The following is a 21,815-nucleotide window of genomic DNA, read 5'->3' on the forward strand; positions in this document are numbered from 1 at the left end:
TCTGCTTCCAGGTGCAAGAGCTGAGACCAGGGCCGCCTGAGCAGTCGGGATCTCGTACAAACTGTCTCCTGCCAACAAGGGCATTGACTTCATTCCCGCCCTGCCCGGCCGTGTGTGACAGTAACACCTCCCCGGTCCCTAGGCCCATGTCGCCGAGCCACGCCGTCCGTGGGCTCCCCTGCCAACATTCACAAGCACCGGCGGGAGCCGGACAGTCAAGTCCTCCCCGCCCCCGTCAGCGGCCTGGCCCCACGGCGCCCGCAGGTAGCCCAGTCCCTGGGGCGGCCGCGGCGCTAGCGCCGCCTCCTCTGCCCGTCCCCGTGATGGCGGCGCCGGCGGCCTCGCTGGTGCTGGCAGAGGGCGCTGGGCCCGCGCCTCCTCAGTAGCGGCGGGGCTGGAGCCTCCCCCGGCTCGGCGGCTTTGTTCGCTTGCAAGCGGCGGGGTCTGCGCCGGGGCCGCCGCCGTCTCTGCCCGGCGAGCTGCGCCGAAAGCCGGCGGGGGCGCGGCCCTCAGTCGGGAGGGGCGGGCCGGGCCACGCGGCTCCTCCCCCGCAGCTGCTGCTGCCCCGGGTACGGGACCAGCCGGCCGCCCAGCGCCGCGGCAAGTTTGTGGGAAGCAGCAGCCGAGGGCCACGGAGGCGGCGACGACGGCGGGAGCCAGCATGGCTGGCGGGACGAGCTCCGCGCTCTCGGAGTCAGGCTGGTAAGTGGGGCCTGCCCGCTGTGCGGCTCCGTGGGGCCAATGGTGGGACTCGGGGCCTGCCTGGAGGGTCGGGACTGGGCTGGGAAACGGCTGCTGCTGCTCTAGGCCTCTCTGGTTCCTGCCCCTTTCCACCCTGGCAGTACGTGCCTCCCCGCGCCTTGTGAGAGGAGCAGGAAGTGCTTGGGGTGGGGGAAGGTAGGTAGCTTTCACATTTGAATAGTAACTATTGATTTGACCTTTCTGGGTCACTCAGAGGGGATGTGTTAGGCACAGTCCTTGAGCAAAAGATCAGGCACCAGACCTGGTATTCTTTTTCTCAGTTTTCCCTGTTTTATACGGTGAAGGGTTGATCTAGTCCTACATGTTTTCTACTTGTTACATGGGTAGGTGGGCTGTAGTTGCTTCTACTTGTAGAGGCATGCTGTGGCTTTTTCAGTTATTTTATGCACCTGGGCAGTGGGTTCCCTTCATCATCTGACATAAATGAAACAGAAAGTAAGGTTAACAACAGTTAATGAAGTAAGTTTCCCAGAATCCCTCAGAGTTGGTATTATTGAGCTAATGTCACAGAAATGATCAAAAGGTAAAGCTTAATGCACCAAGGAGTTGTCTAAATTCGTAGGCCTTGCATAGTCTGCTCCAATCTTTCTCTGAACAGTTTCCCCTCATTGCTAACAATGATATTTGGGTGCAGCTCTACGGTAACAACAGTGGGAATACTGATTTAGAGAAGGTTCTTAACAACCAGTGGTAGTTTTTACGGTCATTTCGTATAGACATGCTGCAGATAGGTTTAGTTGAGATGTAGTTAAAACACTGTAGGCACATGCCTTTCTGGACCACTAATACTACCACTGGTTGTGCTGCATGGGTAGAAAACTCTTTATTTAAAAAAGGGGGCTAGTGTAGACAAAGCTGTAGTGAGGGGCAGACTTAGGACTAGAACCCAGGAATCCTGACTCTCTCCAATTTGTGCTAATTATTAGACATATTACTTCTTTCAAAAAGCAACACTTACTAGACTCACCACTTTTTCCAATACAAAGCATACACATACTCACCAGGGTATGGGTTAGTATTATTTATTTACTAGCTTAGACTTTTTTTCTTGACTATTTTACAACCCTTTTGTAAAAATGAGCACTCCTTGCAATATTTGCTAATTGTAAAAATTAGTAATTTAGGCCTAATTTGGAAAATTACTGTAGTACATGCTTAAACGTCAAGCATGTGAGTAGGCTCATTGACTTGAGTGGGAATACTTGCTTAAAGTCCCACATGCTTAAAATATAGCATGTACCTCCTTGCTTCCTGTGTTTCGTTGGATTGGGGCCTTAGAGTGCCTAAATTTATTGCTACCACTTTAAAAGGATCACAACAAAGGTCACATTTTAATTGCTGGATCTTATATACTGTAACACCTATACTGGTTCTTCAAATTTTAATTCAAAGTTCAGTTTCTGGAAAAAATAACAATCTATGGGAAGACTGTAAATCTGCTGATCTGTGAATTTTCTGCTCCGACAAACTTGGATTGCCTTTGAAATAACCTGCTGTTCTTTTATGGAATCATTGATCAAACTGAGAAGCTGAGGTGTCTTGCTAGGTCTGCTTCTCTGCAGATGCTTGGCTAAGGAGTAAAAGTGCTAATTTCAGAAATTATATTATTTTAACTCTATTCTAGTGTGCAGACTTCAATACACAGGGTCATGACTCTTGGCCACAAGAGGTTAGGCACAAAGATAACTTAATTTTAATAAAAACTGTATTGAAGGAACTGTATTAGCAATTATAAGTTGAAATTAACCAACTTTTCAGACAAGTAGTTTATACTTTCATACTTAAGTTTTTTTGTTTTTTTTGTTGTTGTTTCTGGTTTCTTATTATGCAGTATATAGATATAGTTGTATCAGAGTAGAGAAGTTATTTGCTTCTGTATTTTGCACTGGTGCAACTGCTGCTTGAATATTGGAATATCCAGTTCTGGGGTCCACAAATCAAGAAGGATATTGAAAAATTGAAGTGGATTCAGAGAAGAGCCATGAGAAAAATTAGAGGATTAAAAAATATGCCTTATAGTGATGGATTCGAGCTCTGTCTGTTTAGTTCAACAAAGAGAATGTTAAGGGATTACTTGATTACAGTCTGTAAGAACCTACATGGGGAACAAATATTTAATAATGGGCTCTTCAATACAGCAGAGAAAGGTATAACATGATCCAGTGGCTGGAAATTGAAGCTAAAAAAGTTCAGATTAGAAATAGGGTGTACATTTTTAACAGTGAAAGTAATTAACTATTGGAATGATTTACCAAATGTTGTGGTTGATTCTCTATCACTGGGCATTTTTTAAAATCAAAATTGGATTTTTCCTAAAAGATATGCTCTGGGAATTATTTTGGGGGGATTTCTGTGGTCTGTGTTATACAGGAGAACAGACTAGATGACCACAATGGTTCCTTCTTGACTTGGAATCTGTGAATTTAAAATATTAGTCTTAACACACAAATTGAAATTTTTAGGCTGCTGCCACACTTCTATTTTGACAGTCAAATGAATGTAGTACTAAGAAGATGGCTTGTTGATATTTGCACCACTCAAACATTTTAGTGGCTCGCTTATGTTAATGTATAATTGAAGTGGTTCACACAGTTTCTGCAGTGTATGTCCTGGACCTTGGCAAGCTACAGCATTGGGGAGTGGCTGATGTGCTTAAGCATTTGATTTGTGCCCTCATGATGTTGCAGGAGGTGAGCCAGTGGCAGGTAGTGGGCTGACTGCTAGTCACTGATCAGTCACTAGCGGCATGTTGTGACGTAGTCTTATCGGTGGGGGGGCATCATATAGGAACAAAGTGAATGTACATCGTGGGAAGGAGGAGGAAGGGGAGAAGGATTGGAAAGGAGAGATGGACAACAGAAATATCATTAAGTAAACACCCAGCTACTTTAATTCCCCCCCCCACACACACACACACATCTGTACTCAAGATGTTCTACTATTGCTCTGTGGGGTGGGGTGATATTTTTCCTTCACTCCTCCACCCTCTGATAGCAGCAGCAGAGCTTCAAGCAGATTTTAAACAGGTCTTCAGAACTGGTACTTAACTTGGTGTTTTTCTGGTCTATGTTTGCAGTTTAAAACATGATCAGCACCAGCTAAGTTGTGACTGTTGCTGGCACTGTCAGAAGTGGGAACCTTTCCTACTGCAGAGACAAGGTTAAAAGAATCTATAAGCCCAATTCTGTCCTCATTTACACCAGTTCTGCTCTTCTTTACATAGGTGAAACACCATTGTCTTTTGCAACTGCAATTTAATTAACATATCTGTTGATTTGTGAGGCACCCTGTGCTCTAGCTTGCTTTCCCAAATTCCTACTGGTTCTGCTACAGTAACAAGAATTGAGAGTAGTAAAAACTAATTGTTGGCGCTGAACTAAGCAGATATAACTCTAAATACATTTATGGAGCTGATCTGCTGAGTAAGGTGATGGTGACATTACACAGTCATTTTGCAGAGTAGAACTGCACTTGTTTTTTTTTTTTTTAATGTAGGGATATTTTAACCTTTTTTTCTAGATAAATGTGTCCATTAAAGAGAGTAGTTTGAAACTTCCACTTGATTCCATCCTACACACCACCTAATGCAAGAACTTAAATACTTTTATAAGCACAAAGGGATATTGTAGATATATTTTCTGATTCCAGGTAAATAAATTTTAAGATTAAAAAAAGAAACATCTAGGGTATATCCAACTGGAAATGTTAGAGATTTGTCTTGTATATTTGTTTTGGTATTACAAAATGTATTTTATTAAATTCTTTGAACATTATATTTGTTTGTTGTCAAGTGTAACTTTGGTAATAGTGATCACTAATTACAGCAGATGTATTTCTTCACCTCATTTGGGAAATTTAGAGATTCAGCCCCCATTGATGTTAGTGTAGTTGTATTTTCTTATGCTTCTTTAGTCAGTTTGGAATTTTTTCCCTCTGAGGGTCCAGTATGAACTTCGGGTAGTATAGGGCTGTGTGATAACTAGTAATGGCAGCGATGATAGATAAAATCTGACAAATTCTGCACAAAATTTGTGTGTGTGTCCTGACTCTCCGAGCTCTGGTCAAGTGTAGGTAGTCTCTTGGTCTATCCAAGGCCGTGATCAAGTGTCTTGATGTTTTTGGTCTTTTGGCCTCAAGATGAAAACCTTGCCTTTGTTTCTGGGACCTTGAAGTGAAAAAATTCTCTAAATTATATGAAAGACTCTTGACAATTTTTTCTGTTATATTACATTTTATTTGGAAACTTGGATTTGGGAATGCCTTAACTTCTTTATGATTTACTTATTCTATGATGCCCACAAAAAATGAACTGAACCTAATATTAAAACAGACGCCCCCAAACCATTCTTCTTCTTTTCTCTTTGTTTCCAAAGGTGTCCCATTTTCTGTTTCTGGTTTGGTGAAAATGGGGGAGAGGGTGTGCCATTGATTTTTAATTCAGCCTCCTTGTGTGTCCCATCTGTGATCTCAATGAAGCTAGGGTCTTGTGGAAGAAGTGTATGTGATGATCCTAAATTACACTACAGTTTTTTTCCCCCCTCATCCTAATGCATACACACAAAGTGGCAGATTAAAAAGTAGCATGGGCAACTTTAAATCTAACATTGCTTAACTTTTGAGTGCTTGGCTTTGTAAGAACAACAAGGAGTCCGGTGGCACCTTAAAGACTAACAGATTTATTTGGGCATAAGCTTTCGTGAGTGCTTATGCCCAAATAAATCTGTTAGTCTTTAAGGTGCCACCGAACTCCTTGTTGTTTTTGTAGATACAGACTAACACGGCTACCCCCTGATACTTGGCTTTGTAAGCTAAACGATGATGGAGTCTCACATCGATGTATGAGATTCAGCAAAAACTATAGGTGAACAGGTATATGTGAAGTCAGACCAGTGTTCCCTCTAATTTTTCCCACGCATGTGCGGAATGAATTTTGACACATCACCTCCATATTGGTGCACATAACAAAATTCATGTGGTGGGGGTGGGGCTGAGGGGTTTGGAGTGTGGGAGGGGGCTCAGGGTTGGGGCAGAGGGTTGCAGTGTGGGGTGGGGTGAGCACTTGGGCGGGGGGTGCAGGTTCTGGGGTTGGGCCAAGGATGCGGGGTCTGAGGTGCAGGCTGCCCCAGGGCAGCGGTTTAATGTGGCTGTGTAGTCCCACCAGCGCTGGGAGACAGCGCTCCCAGCGCTATAAAAAACCCCACCTCCACGAGGGGAGTAGCTACCAGCTCTGGGAGTGCGGCTACCAGCACTGAAGCACAGTCTACAGTGTCACGTAACAGTGCTGAAACTTGCAGCACTCAGGGGGGAGTTTTTTTACACCCCATAGTGAGAAAGTTGCAGCGCTATAAAGTGGCAGTGTAGACAGGGCCTTAATGTGCCTCACTTGAAAGCAGTTGTTGACAAATCTGCCACCACCTTGCTTTATTGTGAGCTGTTGCTTCCTAGTTGCCGGGATCAAACCTGACATGCTTTCAAGTACGGACTTCAGTGTGCCTTTATATAATTTGTAACCTACATAATTTTATTTTAAACTTTTTGTGTGTAATTTTGTTGCTTTTTTTAAAGGAAAAAAGTAAAAATATTTAATATGATGTAGCTGTGACACCTCATTCATCATACTTCTCTCAGCAGGGTTTGAACCCTATTCCTTTAGTGTTGCAGCACATAATCCTGCTACCACACAAGCTACAGAACTAACTGCATTAGCTGGCAGTAGGAGAAGACTGTTATCCTAGGGTGGTGATTGGACCACTGAAGACAGGTGCTGGATCCAGAAGGTTGTCAGGGGAGCCTGGCCCACCTTGACACTTTCATCCCTCCCCACCCCCACCGCCAAGCTGGGGGAGGTTTTGTACCATGTGATGCTCATGGAGTTGGGAGTGGGCCTCTGAGATTATGTGCTCGGTCTGGATGATTGCTGTTGACAGAAGCCTGGCCTGGCTCTCTCCCCCAGATGTCTGCTGCAGTTGCTCAAACAGCTTCAGGATGTTCCTAGTGCAGCAGCTGCTGCTGCTTTTGTGTGGGCCCAGCATTAGAATGTTTGTTTTCGGTTTAATGTTTTGGAATGCTCCCAGAATTTTCCTGAGGAATGCAAGTAAGTGGAGGGACATGTTAATTTTCAACAGTTGTGTATCAGCAATACTTTAACAGAATTTTATGGGACAAAGGAAATGCACCTCTCTAACCCCAGGGCTTCTCCACTGCCAGATTTCAGTGGCTTTCTATGATAGTGGATGTGTTAGATCTAAAAAAAAAAAAGAAAGAAAGTTGCAAGTATCTTTTTTTTTTTTTTTTTTTAAGGAAAAGTGTTAGGCAACCTGAATATAGGGCTTGCTACCAGGATCCCCTTTAGTAGAAAGCACTGTTTGCCAATAGTTAATACAAAGGTCATCTATTTGTAAGTATAGGGATGAACTGGGAACATGAGACGCCACTGTATGTTAACTGTTGGCAAATTCAATTATTTTTTTTACAGCAACAACTGTGCTTGGGTGCTGATTAAAATGTTCATCACTAGATCTGTATTTATAAAGTAATTGTAGGTCTGACTCCTGTTATAACATATGGGAATCAATGCTGAAATTCCATTCTTTAAAACTGTAATCCTGAAATATTACTTAGGCTAGGTCTACACTGGGGGGGGGGGGGGGGCGAGCTAAGATACGCAACTTCAGCTACACGAATAGCGTAGCTGAAGTCGGTGCACCTTAGGTCTATTTACCTGGCCGTGAGGACGGCGGTGAGTCGACCACTGCTGCCTCTCGCTGCGGTGGAGTTCCGGAGTCGATGGCAGAGCAATCGGGGATCGATTTTATCACGTCTACACTAGACATACCCTTAGTCACTTAAAATAATATATTTAACAGATATATTCTTCCGATGTAGTAGTAAATAGTCTACTGTAGTAAAATACTTTTATGAGAACTGAAATACTTTTTCAGTATTGGAAGCTCCAATTTTGATATATCCTGAACGACAGATATATTATAAAATTATATCACTAAAACATAGCACTTGAAAAACATGTAATGTAAGAATCTATCAGGTGGCCATATAATATTTACACATTATGGTGTATCTTAAAATCACTTTTGTAACTCTCTTTTGATGTTAGTGGTTGTTGCACGCACGTCATGGATAGAACAGACTTCATAAAATAATGCTGGATTATAGCTATTTCAGTTAAAAGAAAATAAAAACAACCTCCTTCCACCCAAATCCTATGTTAACAGATTGTTGAAATTGACCAGTAGGGTACTCAGAATCACGAAATTCCAAAATTAATCTTGCATGGCCTGTCTTAATTCTGCCCATTTGTATGCATTATAATCTTTAATTACAGGAGTGTATACTATCATATAACATTTAAAAACATTCTACAATAATAGGTACATGTGTAGTATTGGTAATATTTTTTTTATATTTGCACTACTTTTGCTGTACTTGCACTGATTTATCATAATGCTTCAGTATCTTCCCTGACTTAAATTTGGTTTATAGATACTTTTCTCTGTCGTATGTATTATAATAGTTAGGACCCATAATTTTCATACGAGTGTTTTGTAGCCTTTTTTGTTTGAGATACACAGAACAGTACACAGTGTTACAAAGTGCTTCACATGTGTAGCTTTAAGGTCATGGAAAAATCTACCTCTTTATGCATATGGATAATTACATGTTCCCATACTGCTTCTCAAATAATCCAAAGTGTCATTTTTTTCTATAGCCTTACATGCGTGTGTAGCAACTTCTGGGAGTGTATACTATACTGTGTATGCCAAACAGTTAAAGAAGGTCACTTGTACGAAAAGTACAAAAGGGAATCATACCTGCAACATAAACTAGAGAGTATCCTGCAAATGGCTATATGTCAGTAGTTTTATTGACCAGTGGTGTCCATAGATGATGATTGGAAGATATATCACGATTCCTTGAAATAGTGCTGTAACATGTTACAAAATATAATTTCAGTGAAGGATGCAAGTACTTACAGAGGCTACAGAAAAGTTGGACAGCCTTTTAGTCCATGTATCAAAGTGCTTGCAGATCAAATTGTAAGAAAGTTGAAATTAATAATTAGGTATAGAAGGCTTTTCTTCTCTCTACCAGTGTTTTAATAAAGAATTTATTTGTGTAGTATTGGTTCAACATTTATTACATATGGGCTATCTCCCTGGTGGAACAAACTGCTCTTGGAGTTAATTCCTTTAAAGAGCGAAGAAAATGTTAATTTTTACAGTTAGATTTTCAGTTTATTACATGTTAATTGCTTGATAAAACTGTAGATAAAGCCTCTGTGCTATAGCAAGATCATGACCCAAAACTGGGTCACCAGAATTTATTAGAGAGTTGCATGGGAGGCGTGGGGGGATGGAATCGGGTGTGGATGGGAGGGCTCAGGGGAGGGGTTGTAGAGCCCGCCCCACAGTCTGCCCACAGCAGTGCCTCCTGAGACTCTGGTCCTGTGGGATTGATTAGACTCTGTTCCCCACTCCAGGTGTTTCTATGTGGTGCATGGGATTGCAACACTGTTCAGGTTTGGCCCAGCCACCCCTCTGTTCTAATGACGGGTGGCCAGCAAGGCCAAATTTGAGTGATTGGCTCTGCAACCTCATGTGTGAGTAGTGTTGCAACCTGGCACAAGTGTGGCATGGCTGGGCCGAACCTGAGCGGTGCTGTGACTCCCGAGGTCACGATGCCTGGAGTGGGGAGCCGAGCCCAGCCAGCCCTGTGGGGCTGGGAATGCCGCTATGGTATGTACGATGTACTTGTTATGTTAATGTGTATATTGTATGTTGTGGATAAGAAAGACAGTTGGCAGTTTTTCAAAGAGACATTATTAAGGGCTCAAGAGCAAACTATCTCACTGCGTAGGAAAGATAGGAAATATGGCAAGAGACCACCCTGGCTTAGCCAGGAGATCTTCAGTGATCTAAAACTCAAAAAAGAGTCCTACAAAAAGTGGAATCTTGGTCAAATTACAAAGGATGAATATAAACAAATAACACAAGTATTTAGGGACAAAATTAGAAAAGCCAAGGCACAAAACGAGATTAAACTAGCCAGGGACATAAAAGGAAACAAGAAAACATTATACAAATACGTTAGACGCAAGAAGACAACCAAGGACAGAGTAGGCCCGTTAGTCAGTGGGGTGGAAAGACGATAACAGAAAATGTGGAAATGGCAGAGGTGCTTAATGACTTCTTCATTCCGGTTTTCACTAAGAAGGTTGGTGGCGATTGGGTGTCTAACATAGTGAATGCCAGTGAAAATGAGGTAGGATCAGAGTCTAAAATAGGGAAAGAACAAGTCAAAAATTACTTAGACAAGTTAGATGTCTTCAAATCACCAGGGCCTGATGAAATGCATCCTAGAATACTCAAGGAGCTGACTGAGGAGATATCTGAGCCATTAGCTATTACCTTTGAAAAGTCATGGGAGACATTCCAGAAGACTGGAAATGGACAAATATAGTGCCCGTCTATAAACAGGGAAATAAGGACAACCCGGGGAATTACAGACCAGTCAGCTTAACTTGTGTACCCGGAAAGATAATGGATCAAATAATTAAGCAATCAATTTGCAAACACCTAGAAGATATAAGGTGATAAACCACAGTCAGCATGGATTTGTCAAGAACAAATCGTGTCAAACCAACCGGAGAGCTTTCTTTGACAGGGTAACAAGCCTTGTGGAGGTGGGGGGAAGGGGTATATGTGATATATCTTGACTTTACTAAGGCTTTTGATACTGTCTCTCATGACCTTCTCATAAACAATCTAGGAAAATATAATCTAGATGGAGCTCCTATAAGGTGGGTGCATAACTGGTTGGAAAATCGTTCCCAGAGAGTAGTTTTCAGTGTTTCAGTCATGCTGGAAGGGCATAACGAGTGGGGTCCCACAGGGATTGGTTCTGGGTCCGGTTCTGTTCAATATCTTCATCAGTGATTTAGATAATGGCATAGAGAGTACACTTATAAAGTTTGTGGACGATACCAAGCTGGGAAGGATTGCAAGTGCTTTGGAGGATAGGATGAAAATTCAAAATGATCTGGATAAACTGGAGAAATGGTCTGAAGTAAATAGGATGAAATTCAATAAGGACAGTGCAAAGTACTCCACTTAGGAAGGAACAATCAGTTGCACACATACAAAATGGGAAATGACTGCCTAGGAAGGAGTACTGCAGAAGGGATCTGGGGGTCATAGTGGATCACAAGCTAAATATGAGTCAACAGTGTAATGCTGTTGCAAAAAAAGCAAACACAATTCTGGGATGTATTAGCAGGAGTATTGTAAGCAAGACATGAAAAGTAATTCTTCTGCTCTACGCCGCGCTGATTAGGCCTCAACTGGAGTATTCTGTCCAGTTCTGGGTGCCACATTTCAGGAAGTCCAGAGAAGAGCAACAAAAATGATTAAAATTCTAGAAAACATGACCTATGAGGGAAGATTGAAAAAATTGGGTTTGTTTAGTCTGGAGAAGAGAAGATTGAGAGGGGCATGATGACAGTTTTCAAGTTCATAAAAGGTTGTTACAAGGAGGAGAGAGGAAAAATTGTTCTTCTTAACCTCTGAGGATAGGACAAGAAGCAATGGGCTTAAATTGCAGCAAGGGAGGTTTAGGTTGAACAGTAGGAAAAGCTTCCTAACTGTCAGAGTGGTTGGGCACTGGAATAAATTGCCTAGGGAGGTTGTGGAATCTCCATCATTGGGGATTTTTAAGAGCAGGTTGGAGAAACACCTGTCAGGGATGGTCTAGATCAGGGCTTCTCAAACTGGGGGTCGGGACCCCTCAGAGGGTCGTGAGGCTATTACATGGGGGATCGCGAGCTGTCAGCCTCCACCTCAAACCCCGCTTTGCCTCCAGCATTTATAATGGTGTTAAATATATAAAAAGTGTTTTTAATTTATTGGGGGGTGGGGGGTGAGTCGCACTCAGAGGCTTGCTGTGTGAAAGGAGTCACTGGTACAGAAGTTTGAGAACCACTGGTCTAGATAATACTTAGTCCTGCCATAAGTGCAGGGGACTGGACCAGATGACCTCTCGAGGTCCCTTCCAGTTCTATGAGTCTATGAAATATTTAGTAAGTGAGATTTTTTTGCACTAAATCTATTTACTGGGTCGTAACAGGCTATCAAGGCTTACAAATGAGTCCTGAGCCCTAAAAGTTTGAGAACCACTGTTAGACTCATAGAATTTAAAGTCAGAAGGGACCATTATGATCATCTAGTCTGACCTCCTGCACAATGTAGGCCACAGAATCTCATCCACCCACTCCTGTAACAAACCCCTAACCTATGTCTGAGTTATTGAAGTCCTCAAATCGTGGTTTAAAGACCTCAAGGTGCGGAGAATCCTCCAGCAAGTGACCCATACCCCATGCCGCAGAGGAAGGCGAAAAACCTCCAGGGCCTCTGCCAATCTGCCCTGGAGGAAAATTCCTTCCTGACCCCAAATATGGTGATCAGTTAAACCCTGAGCATGTGGGCAAGACTCACCAGCCAGCACCCAGGAAAGAATTCTCTGTAGTAACTCAGATCCCACTGTTCTATCACATTCATACTACTTTTATATTAGAAATGATCAATTGTGCTTCAGTTCTGTAGTCTGAAATACAACTATCCATAAGAAAACTCATAGACAAGATCCCTCTTGTCATATACATGCTTAACTTCATTACTGTTAGGGTAAATGCATAAAGTTTATGGGGGAAGTTTTCAAAAGTACAAAGGGTAATTGGGTGCCTATCTGCTCTTGTGCCTTTGAAAATCTCCTCCCCCCTCCCTTGCTAAATTGCAGTATCACAGCATAGAAAAAGGTTTAGTTTTAAGGTTGAAATGTTTAATTCTAAATCACTGTTTAGGACCCCATTCACATGGCCATTCTAAACTCTACAGCATATACCCAGCTCTCCGGTGTCTTTCTGTATGACCCAAGGAAAGGCATGGAACTACCTTATCTGATTATGCTTGCCAGCTTTTTAAAATACTTTGAGTTTTACAGTTGAAGAACCCTATATAAGTGCTAAGAATTTTTATTCAGTGATAGGGGCCAGTGCAAGAGTTGGAGAAGAAAGTGGGTTATTTTCAGGGATCTGTCTGTGACTTTATTCACAGCAGCCATTTTTGAGTGAGTCCAATACTATGAGTCTGAAGTGATGAGTGAATTTGGGAATGTTGAGAGGAGCCTCAGATTAAAAAAAAGTGTTATGTAATATCATGAATAGGGTGACCAGAGGTCCCGATTTTATCGGGACTGTCCCGATATTTGCTTCTTCGTCCCATGTCCCGACCAAACATTGGTCAAAAAAGACACTGGACAAAAAAGAAATTTTGCCCTCCCCGGGGGGCCCCCCCCCCCCCCCCCCCCCCGCCCTGGCTATGTCCCCTCCTTCCCCCATTGGTTCCCTCCCCAAATCCCCGCCCTGGCCCCGCCTCTTCCCCAACCACGCAGCATTCCTCCTCCCTCCCAGGCTTGCAGCATGGCAGTGCAAGCCTGGAGGGAGGGGGTGGCGGCGGTGCCTAAATCCTGGAGCTGGTGAGTCAGCTCCGGCACCTGGGCACCGGGTGGGCGGGCAAAGGGGGGCTGGCAAGGGAGGGAGACAGGGGCCTCAGCTCTGAGCCCCCCGCCTGGCCCTCGGGCTGCTGCACACGGGGGCCGGGGCCGGGAGCGCAGCCTGGAGGCTGCTCCAGCCCTGCAGCCTGCGGGGCTGCGCGGTGGGTCCGGGCGGGGGCAACGCGGAGTGGGTAGGGGCCAGGTGGGCGGCACAGGGGCATGGGCCGAATCCCCGCTGCTGCCGGGGAGCCCCGCACCTCTCCCTCCCGCTCGCGGCTGCAGCTCCTTCCCGGCAGGACGCGCCCCCCCGGCTCCTTCCCGGCGAGAGGGAGACTAGGCGCGGGGGACACGCGCTGCATGTGGCCAGGGCGGCGGGAGGCGCATCCCGCCGGGAAGGAGCCGCAGCCGCGAGCGGGAGGGAGAGGCACTGGGCTCCCTGGCAGCAGCGGGGATTTGGCCCGCCCCGCCCACCCGGCCGCTGCCCACTCCGCGCTGCCCCTGCCCGGACCCACCGCGTGCTGCATATGCCCGTGGCGGGCTGGGGGGCGAGAGGCTCCGCGGGTTGGGCAGCGCGCGCGGCCGGGGCCTGCTCCTGCCCCCCCCCCCCGCTCTCCCCCCCCCCTTTTTTTTTTTGCTTCCCCCCCGTCCCGATATTTTATACTGCTGATCTGGTCACCCTAATCATGAATGATAATTCCTTTGCCTCATTTGAAAGAAAAATTTATTCAAAACAAGTTTTGGGAACTATGAATATGTGTATTACTTTCCCTGTCTTAAGACACACTGAACTGTTTCTCTAACTGAATTTTTGTAAGTTCAGATATAGCACACATCAAATGTGTATATTTGTTTGTGTGTGTATATTTTAATAGCCTTAAGAAAATGGATGACTGGGATGAGGAACTTTTAATTATCGTTCATTAAGTTTGGAAATATCTACAGACTTGGAAATTCTTGCTTAGGGTGAGCACTACTCAACCCTTAATCTTGGCAATATTATTCACAACTTTTTGTCTGTAGAGTGTTGTGTATATATAATATTTTAAATCTAACATTACAAACTCAATATTACCAATTCATTCTGGTATTAATGATCTACAGAAGTCATAATAAGTAAAAGGGGAATGGTCACCCAACCTGAAAATACCTTACTTTTCATCTTGTATTCAATAGCTAGCAGGTTTGGATCTGATTAATATTTAAATAGATGATCACTTGAGGACACTACTACTTAGCATTTATATAGCACTTTATATTTTCAAAGCACTGTACAAACATTAAATAATACCAGGTGCTCTAATCTCTGCTTTTCTGTGATACCAAAGGCTGTTACTGATTTCATACATGGCTTGAAACATTTGCTGTGCACACATTACCTGAAGGTCTGTGCTGATTAGCCAGAGGCACATTCCAAAAACTTAGGGAGAGTCTACAGGTAGCAAATGGGTGAGAAGACTGTGTTTTTAATCTGTCTGGTGCTTGTGGGGTGTTAACTTTTGGCTGTCCACTGTTTCCAGACTTGGATTTGTCCTTTTGTATCAATCTTGTGTGTAGCAACTGCCTGGCAAATTTTGAGGCTCCCTACTGTCTCTGGGGCTGCTGAGACATAAGAACAACCTATATCTTGCCCTGGCTCTGGGAAGGGTAGGCTGGGCTCCCCACCTAAATACTGGAAAATATTTCATGACAGGCTCATTGTATTCCTTGGTCTTCATATTGGGAGGCTACCCTCTTCTAGCCCCTTCACCTCCTGCTGTTGTCTCTTTTTTGGTCCTCCTCCCACTTAGGTTACATTTCTACCTCCTAAAACCAAACAAATCTGCCCTGTAGTGACACTATAAAGACAGCTGGAAAAAACTAATGTATTTAAAATTTATTTCATATAATTTGGAGCTATGAAGAATAATAATATGCATAATCCTAATTACATGTGTGCTTCATGATGTCACTGCGGGGTGCAGGTTGGGTGGTTTGTTTGTCTTAGCTGTGTATTTCCATATCTTAAAGGGTTTTTGATTTCTTTTAAGTTTAACCGTAATGTTGAATTTCTTGGCTTGGGTAGTGCCTCTTTTATTTGTTTGGGTAAAGGGGGGATACTTACACCTTCCTGGTATTGTTTTTATCCTGAAGTAACGGATATGTACTCTCAACCCTAGCTCCAATTTTATGTAGTTCTTATCTGGTAATAATACTTAATAAGTACATGTGATTCGTGTTTGGATAGAAGCCATAGCAATTTTATTAACTTCATGAGCATTCAGCTTTTAGTCTGCTCAGATTTTTGGAAGCATCAAGTTCATACTTGGCATGCTTAATGCAGTTATTATCATAGCCACTTTCATACTAGTAAAGACAGTTGTTCTTGAGCGCCTTGAGCGCCTGGCTAAGGGCTTCTCTACAGAGTCTGGTAGTCCATAGCAAGCTGAGGTTGTTGATCTACATAGCTTGATGCACACTAAGGCTATGTCTACACTACAGACCTTACAGTGTCACAGCTGTACCACTGCAGCTGCAGCTCTGTAAGGTCTTCTTCTGTATAGCCGCTCTATGCCGATGGGAGAGAGGTCTCCTGTCAGCATAATTAAACCACCTCCAAAGAGTGGCATTATCTATGTCAGCAGGAGAGCGTTTTCCACCCACATAGCGCTGTCCACACCGGGGCTTCTGTCCGTGAAACTTATGTCGGTCGGGCTGTGTTTTTTTTCACACCCCTGACTGAGAAAAGGGATAGTGTAGACATAGCCTAAGTGGCCTTGTGGACCCTGCAACCATGCATTAAAGGTTCGATAGTATTCTTTGACATACTGCTTTTTTATTGTCAAAAATCCACCCGTGTCTCCCTGATCCCACTGTTTAAAAACTCTTGTCCATGACTTGGTCTTGGTCTCATCTTGGTTACTGTAACTTCCTTTCCATTCTATCCTATTCTTATTGACCTCTCCTGCCACCTCCTTTTGCACTCTTGGGGTATGTGTACACTAGGAAATTAGGTCGAATTTATAGAAGTCGATCTTTAGAAAGCGATTTTATACAGTCGATTGTGTATGTCCCCACTAAGCGCAGTAGGTCAGCGGAGTGCGTTGTCAATACCATGCCTAGCATCAGCTCACGGAGGGGTGCACTGTGGGTAGCTATCCTATAGTTCCCGCAGTCTCCGCCGCCCATTGGAATTCTGGGTTAAGGTCCGAATGCCTGATGGGGCAAAAACATTGTTGCAGGTGGTTTTGGTTACATGTCGTCAGTCGCCCCTCCCTCTGTGAAAGCAACGGCAGACAATCATTTCGCACCTTTTTTTCGTGCAGACGCCATACCACGGCAAGCATGGAGCCCGCTCAGCTCACCGTCACTGCTGCTGTTGTGTCCTGGGTGCTGCTGGCAGCAAACGGTGCAGTAGATCTGCAAACCATCATCATCCACCGCTTCCGCTGCAACTCTGCTCTCCTGCTGCTGTAAATGAGCTCAGACTCAATTGCGTAAATGATGACTGAGCTCAATAGAGTAAATGAGCTCAGTCATCCACCGCTTCCGCTGCAACTCTGCTCTCCTCGTGCCATGAATCCACCTTGCAGGTCCTCTCGTCGTTCGGTATAAATATCTATTCTCGTGGCATCCGTCGTCATCCACTGCTTCCGCTGCAACTCTGCTCTCCTGCTCTCCTTCAGACTCCATACCACGGCAAGCATGGAGCCCGCTCAGGTCACCACTGCTGTTGTGAGCATTGTAAACACCTCACACATTATCCTGCAGTATGTGCAGAACCTGCAAAAGCAGGCGAGTAGGCGACGACAACGCTATCACGATAGTGATGAGGACATGGACACAGACTTCTCTCAAAGCACGGGCCCTGGCAATTTGGACATCATGGTGGTAATGGGGCAGGTTCATGCCATGGAACGCTGATTCTGGGCCCGGGAAACAAGCAGAGACTGGTGGGACTGCATAGTGTTGCAGGTCTGGGATGATTCCCAGTGGCTGTGAAACTTCCGCATGCGTAAAGGCACTTTCATGGAACTTTGTGACTTGCTTTCCCCTGCCCTGAAGCACAAGAATACCAAGATGAGAGCAGCCCTCACAGTTGAGAAGCAAGTGGAGATAGTCCTCTGGAAGCTTGCAATGGAGGTCAGTCGGGAATCAATTTGGAGTGGGTAAATATACTGTGAGGGCTGCTGTGATCCAAGTAGCCAATGGAATCACTCAGCTGCTGCTATCAAGGGCAGTGATTCTGGGAAATGTGCAGGTCATAGTGGATGGCTTTGCTGCAATGGGATTCCCTAACTGTGATGGGGTGATAGATGGAACGCATATCCCTATCTTGGGACTGGACCACCTTGGCAGCCAGTGCATAAGCTGCAAGGGGTACTTTTCAATGGTGCTGCAAGCACTGGTGGATCACAAGGGACGTTTCACCAACATCAACATGGGATGGCCGGGAAAGGTACATGACGCTCGCATCTTCAGGAATTCTGGTCTGTTTGAACAGCTGCAGGAAGGAACTTACTTCCCAGACCAGAAAATAACAGTTGGGGATGTTGAAATGCCTATAGTTATCCTTGGGGACCCAGCCTACCCCTTAATGCCATGGCTCGTGAAGCCATACACAGGCACCCTGGATAGTAGTAAGGAGCTGTTCAACTATAAGCTGAGCAAGGGCAGAATGGTGGTAGAATGTGCATTTGGACATTTAAAAGCACGCTGGCTCAGTTTACTGACTCAGTTAGACCTCAGCGAAACCAATATTCCAATTGTTATTGCCGCTTGCTGTGTGCTCCACAATATCTGTGAGAATAAGGGGGAGACGTTTTATGGTGGGGTGGGAGGTTGAGGCAAACCGCCAGGGTGATTAGAAGCCAGATACCAGGGCGATTAGAAGAGCACAGCTGGGCGCGCTGCGCATCAGAGAAGCTTTGAAAACCAGTTTCATGACTGGCCAGGCTACAGTGTGACAGTTCTGTTTGTTTCTCCTTGATGAAAACCCGCCCCCTTGGTTCACTCTACTTCCCTGTAAGCCAACTGCCCTCCCCCCTTTGATCATCGCTTGCAGAGGCAATAAAGTCATTATTGTTTCAAAATCATGCATTCTTTATTAATTCATCACACAAATAGGGGGATAACTGCCAAGATAGCCCAGAAGGGGTGGGGGAGAAGGGAAACAGTGGGTGGGGTGGTGGATGAGGGGAGGAGGGAAGGACAAGGCCACACTGCACTTCAAAACTTATTGAATGCCAGCCTTCTGTTGCTTGGGCAGTCCTCTGGGGTGGAGTGGTTGGGTGCCCGGAGCCCCCCCCTCCCCTGCGTTCTTGGGCGTCTGGGTGAGGAGGCTATGGAACTTGGGGAGGAGGGCAGGTGGTTACGCAGGGGCTGCAGTGGCGGTCTGTGTTCCTGCTGCCTTTCCTGCAGCACCACCAGATGCCGGAGGATATCAGTTTGATCCCCCAGTAGCCTCAGCATTGCATCCTGCCTCCTCTCATCTTGCTCCCGCCACCTCTCATCTCGCTCGTCCCTCCTGTCCTCGTGTTCATTTTCTGCTTTCCTGGACTCTGACATTGTTTGCCTCCATGCATTCTGCTGAGCTCTTTCAGTGCGGGAGGACTGCATGAGCTCAGAGAACGTTTCATTGCGAGTGCATTTTTTTCACCTTCTTATCTGTGCTAGCCTCTGGGACAGAGATGATAGGGGAACGTTGAAACATTTGCAGCTGCGGGAGGAAAAAAAGGGAGAGTAGTATATTTAAAAAGACACATTTTAGAGAACAATGGGTAGACTCTTTCCCGGTGAACCAAGCTGTTAACATTACATAGCACATGTGCTTTCGGTACAAGGTCGCATTTTGCCTTTTATATTGAGGGCCTGCTGGTTTGGTGTGTGAGATCACACACACAGGGCTGGGCAACAGAATTCGGCTTGCAGGCAGCCATGGTAAGTCGCAGTCTTTCAGCTTCTTCAACCTTCATAACATGTGAGAATGGTTTCAAACAGCAGCACTCTCCTTTCCCATACCAAGCACCCGTTGGGTTGGCCATTTAAAAGGAGGGGCTGTACTGGCCATGAATGCATTCCAAGTCTTCTGGGCAAATTAATGATTAAACCATCCATTATATTTACAAAGGTACACTCACCAGAGGTGCCTTCTCCGGCTTCATGGTCCATGAGCCCGCCTTGGAAGGGTTGGGAGGGTATTGGCTCCAGGGTGATAAACAGTTCCTGGCTGTCAGGGAGAATAGTTTCTCCGCTTGCGTGGTGTGTGCTATCCTTATCCTCCTCCACCTCCTCATCTTCCTCGTCCCCCAAATCCTCATCCCTGTTCCATGAGACTTCCCCCTTGCAGGTGTCCACGGACAGGGGTGGGGTAGTGGTAGGGGACTCCCCTAGAATTGCATACAGCTCATCATAGAAGTGGCATATCTGGGGCTCTGACCTGGAGTGGCCGTTTGCCTCTTTGGTTTTTTGGTAGGCTTGCCTAAGCACCTTAATTTTCACGCGTCATTGCTGCGGGTCCCTGTTGTAGCCTCTGTCCATCATGCCCTTTGAGATTTTTTTGGAACGGAGTTCTGATAGCATGGATTCGTCTCCCCAAACAGCAATCGAATCCAATACCTCCCGTTTGGTCTATGCTAGAGCTCTTTTGCGATTCTGGGACTGAATGGTCACCTGTGCTGATGAGCTCGCCACGCTGGCCAAACAGGAAATGAAATTTAAAAGTTCCCGGGCCTTTTGCTGTGTATCTGGCTAGTGCATCTGAGTTGAGAGCGCTGTCCAGAGCGGTCATAATTGAGCACTAAGTATTGGCCTCCGGGAGCTATCCCTGTCGAATTGCATCCACACTACCCCAAATTCGACCTGGCGATGTCGATTTCAGCGCTAATCCCCTCATCGGGGAGGAGTACAGAAATCGATTTTAAGAGCCCTTTAAGTCGACAAAAATGGCTTCGTCGTGTGGATGGGTGCAGGGTTAAATCGATCTAACACTGCTAAATTTGACTTAAACTTGTAGTGTAAACCAGGGCTTGGTTTCACATTACTTATTGTATTATCCCATAGTTTGGAACACTCTTCTGCTTCTTTCTGCCAAGCCTGACACTAAGTTCCTTCAAATCTCTTGTTATAATCCATTCCTTCCAGGAATCTCTTGCTTCTGCCTTATCCTAAACAATTTATTCTCCTGTGGTATTTTATGTCTGGTCTGTCTTGGATGTTAAGATCTTTGAGGGTGAGAATATACCTTATTTTGTTTGTAGAGAGCTGTGTGTATTTAGTGTTATACAAAATATTGTTAATAATCCGGTTAATTGCTGCCCGTAGTTTAGTTGCACTGAATATGACCAGTCACGTACATTTCATGCTGCTGCTCAGGAAAGCTATGGCTAGCAGAATTACTTGCTCAGAACTACTTACTCCATCCTTTGCTTCTGAGTAGTACAGGGTGAATAATGTAATGTGATACTCCTATTGTGAGTGAATAGTTAGGTGGCTGTGCAATATTACTGAATGTTTAAAATTTTTATCTGTTGAACTTGCCCCTTGTACTAAAGGTAACTTGCTTTTTTTCTCCCCTAATTATGAAATACATATAATATAAATTATTTTAAAAGGTTCAGCATTTTACAACTCCTAGAAAGCCATTTAACTTTAACATAGTGGTAACATTTCTACACTGCCTCTGCCACATTTCTAAGTCCAGTATAATTTTTTATTGTCCAATGCTATCATAGCCACATTCTAGACTTGTAGCTTTTTAAAAACCCACTGAAGACAAACAAATGTGTATTTTAGAATGATATTTCTTTCAACAAAAGGAGTGGTTAAAAAACATTTTGCATCTGAACATTTTTAACTATTAAAACCTGATGGCAACAAATTATTTGATTTTCCTGCAAGTTTGAAATCCAGTCATAATACAGGTTTTTCCTTTAACATTTCCAGAACATAAGTAATTTAAAGAAAGTTTATAGGTTCCTGTTTATAAGTCTGTGACAACCATGGTACACATGTCCATCAGTATGGAAAGAAAGAAAAACCGATTGCTAAGACTAGTGAATGAGCACACAATTTGTTTTAAGGGGCACCTGAGATTTAGTTAGGTCTTGTCCACACTACACAGTTTTGTTGGCAAAAGGCAGCTTTTGCCGACAAAACAGTGGAGGTGTGCACTCTACAATGCTACTTTTTGTGGCAAAACTCTCCTGTCTTGACAAAATAAAACCACCTTGACGAGAAGCATAGAGCTTTTTGCGGCAAAGTTAAAACAGCAAAGCGTCAGTGTAGACTCTGCCGTTGATTGTGTCAATGTAATTGGCCTCCCACAGTGACCGTTTTGCTCACTGTTTTGAACTCTACTGCCTTGCACGCATGCACCGCTCCCCTTTCAAAGCTCCAGGAAGCTTTGACTTTCCTCAGCATAGAGAGCTCATATACTGAGCAATGGTGCAAGTAAGCTGGTACGGTCAAGTATGCTGTACCATTAAGACATTTATTGCCGGTATGCTGTACCG

At 44.6% G+C, this 21,815-nt stretch overlaps 1 protein-coding gene across 2 annotated transcripts in view; it reads left to right on the forward strand.

Moving 5' to 3' along the window:
* The first annotated feature begins 584 nt into the window (after positions 1-584).
* Positions 585-21,815, forward strand: part of LOC113407119 (tudor domain-containing protein 3) — a 259,992-nt gene continuing 238,761 nt past the window's right edge. For both annotated transcript variants that reach the window (XR_003899863.1, XM_026655218.1), the window contains exon 1: positions 585-702. Coding sequence is in view for 1 of the 2 variants with exons in the window: in XM_026655218.1 (XP_026511003.1) it covers positions 662-702 (41 nt within the window). In the remaining variant the exon portion in view is untranslated. The remainder of the gene's footprint in view (positions 703-21,815) is intronic.

Source organism: Terrapene carolina, unplaced genomic scaffold (genome assembly GCF_002925995.2).
Source record: "Terrapene carolina triunguis isolate 2854851 unplaced genomic scaffold, T_m_triunguis-2.0 Scaffold18, whole genome shotgun sequence".
NCBI classification, from domain to species: Eukaryota; Metazoa; Chordata; order Testudines; family Emydidae; genus Terrapene; species Terrapene triunguis.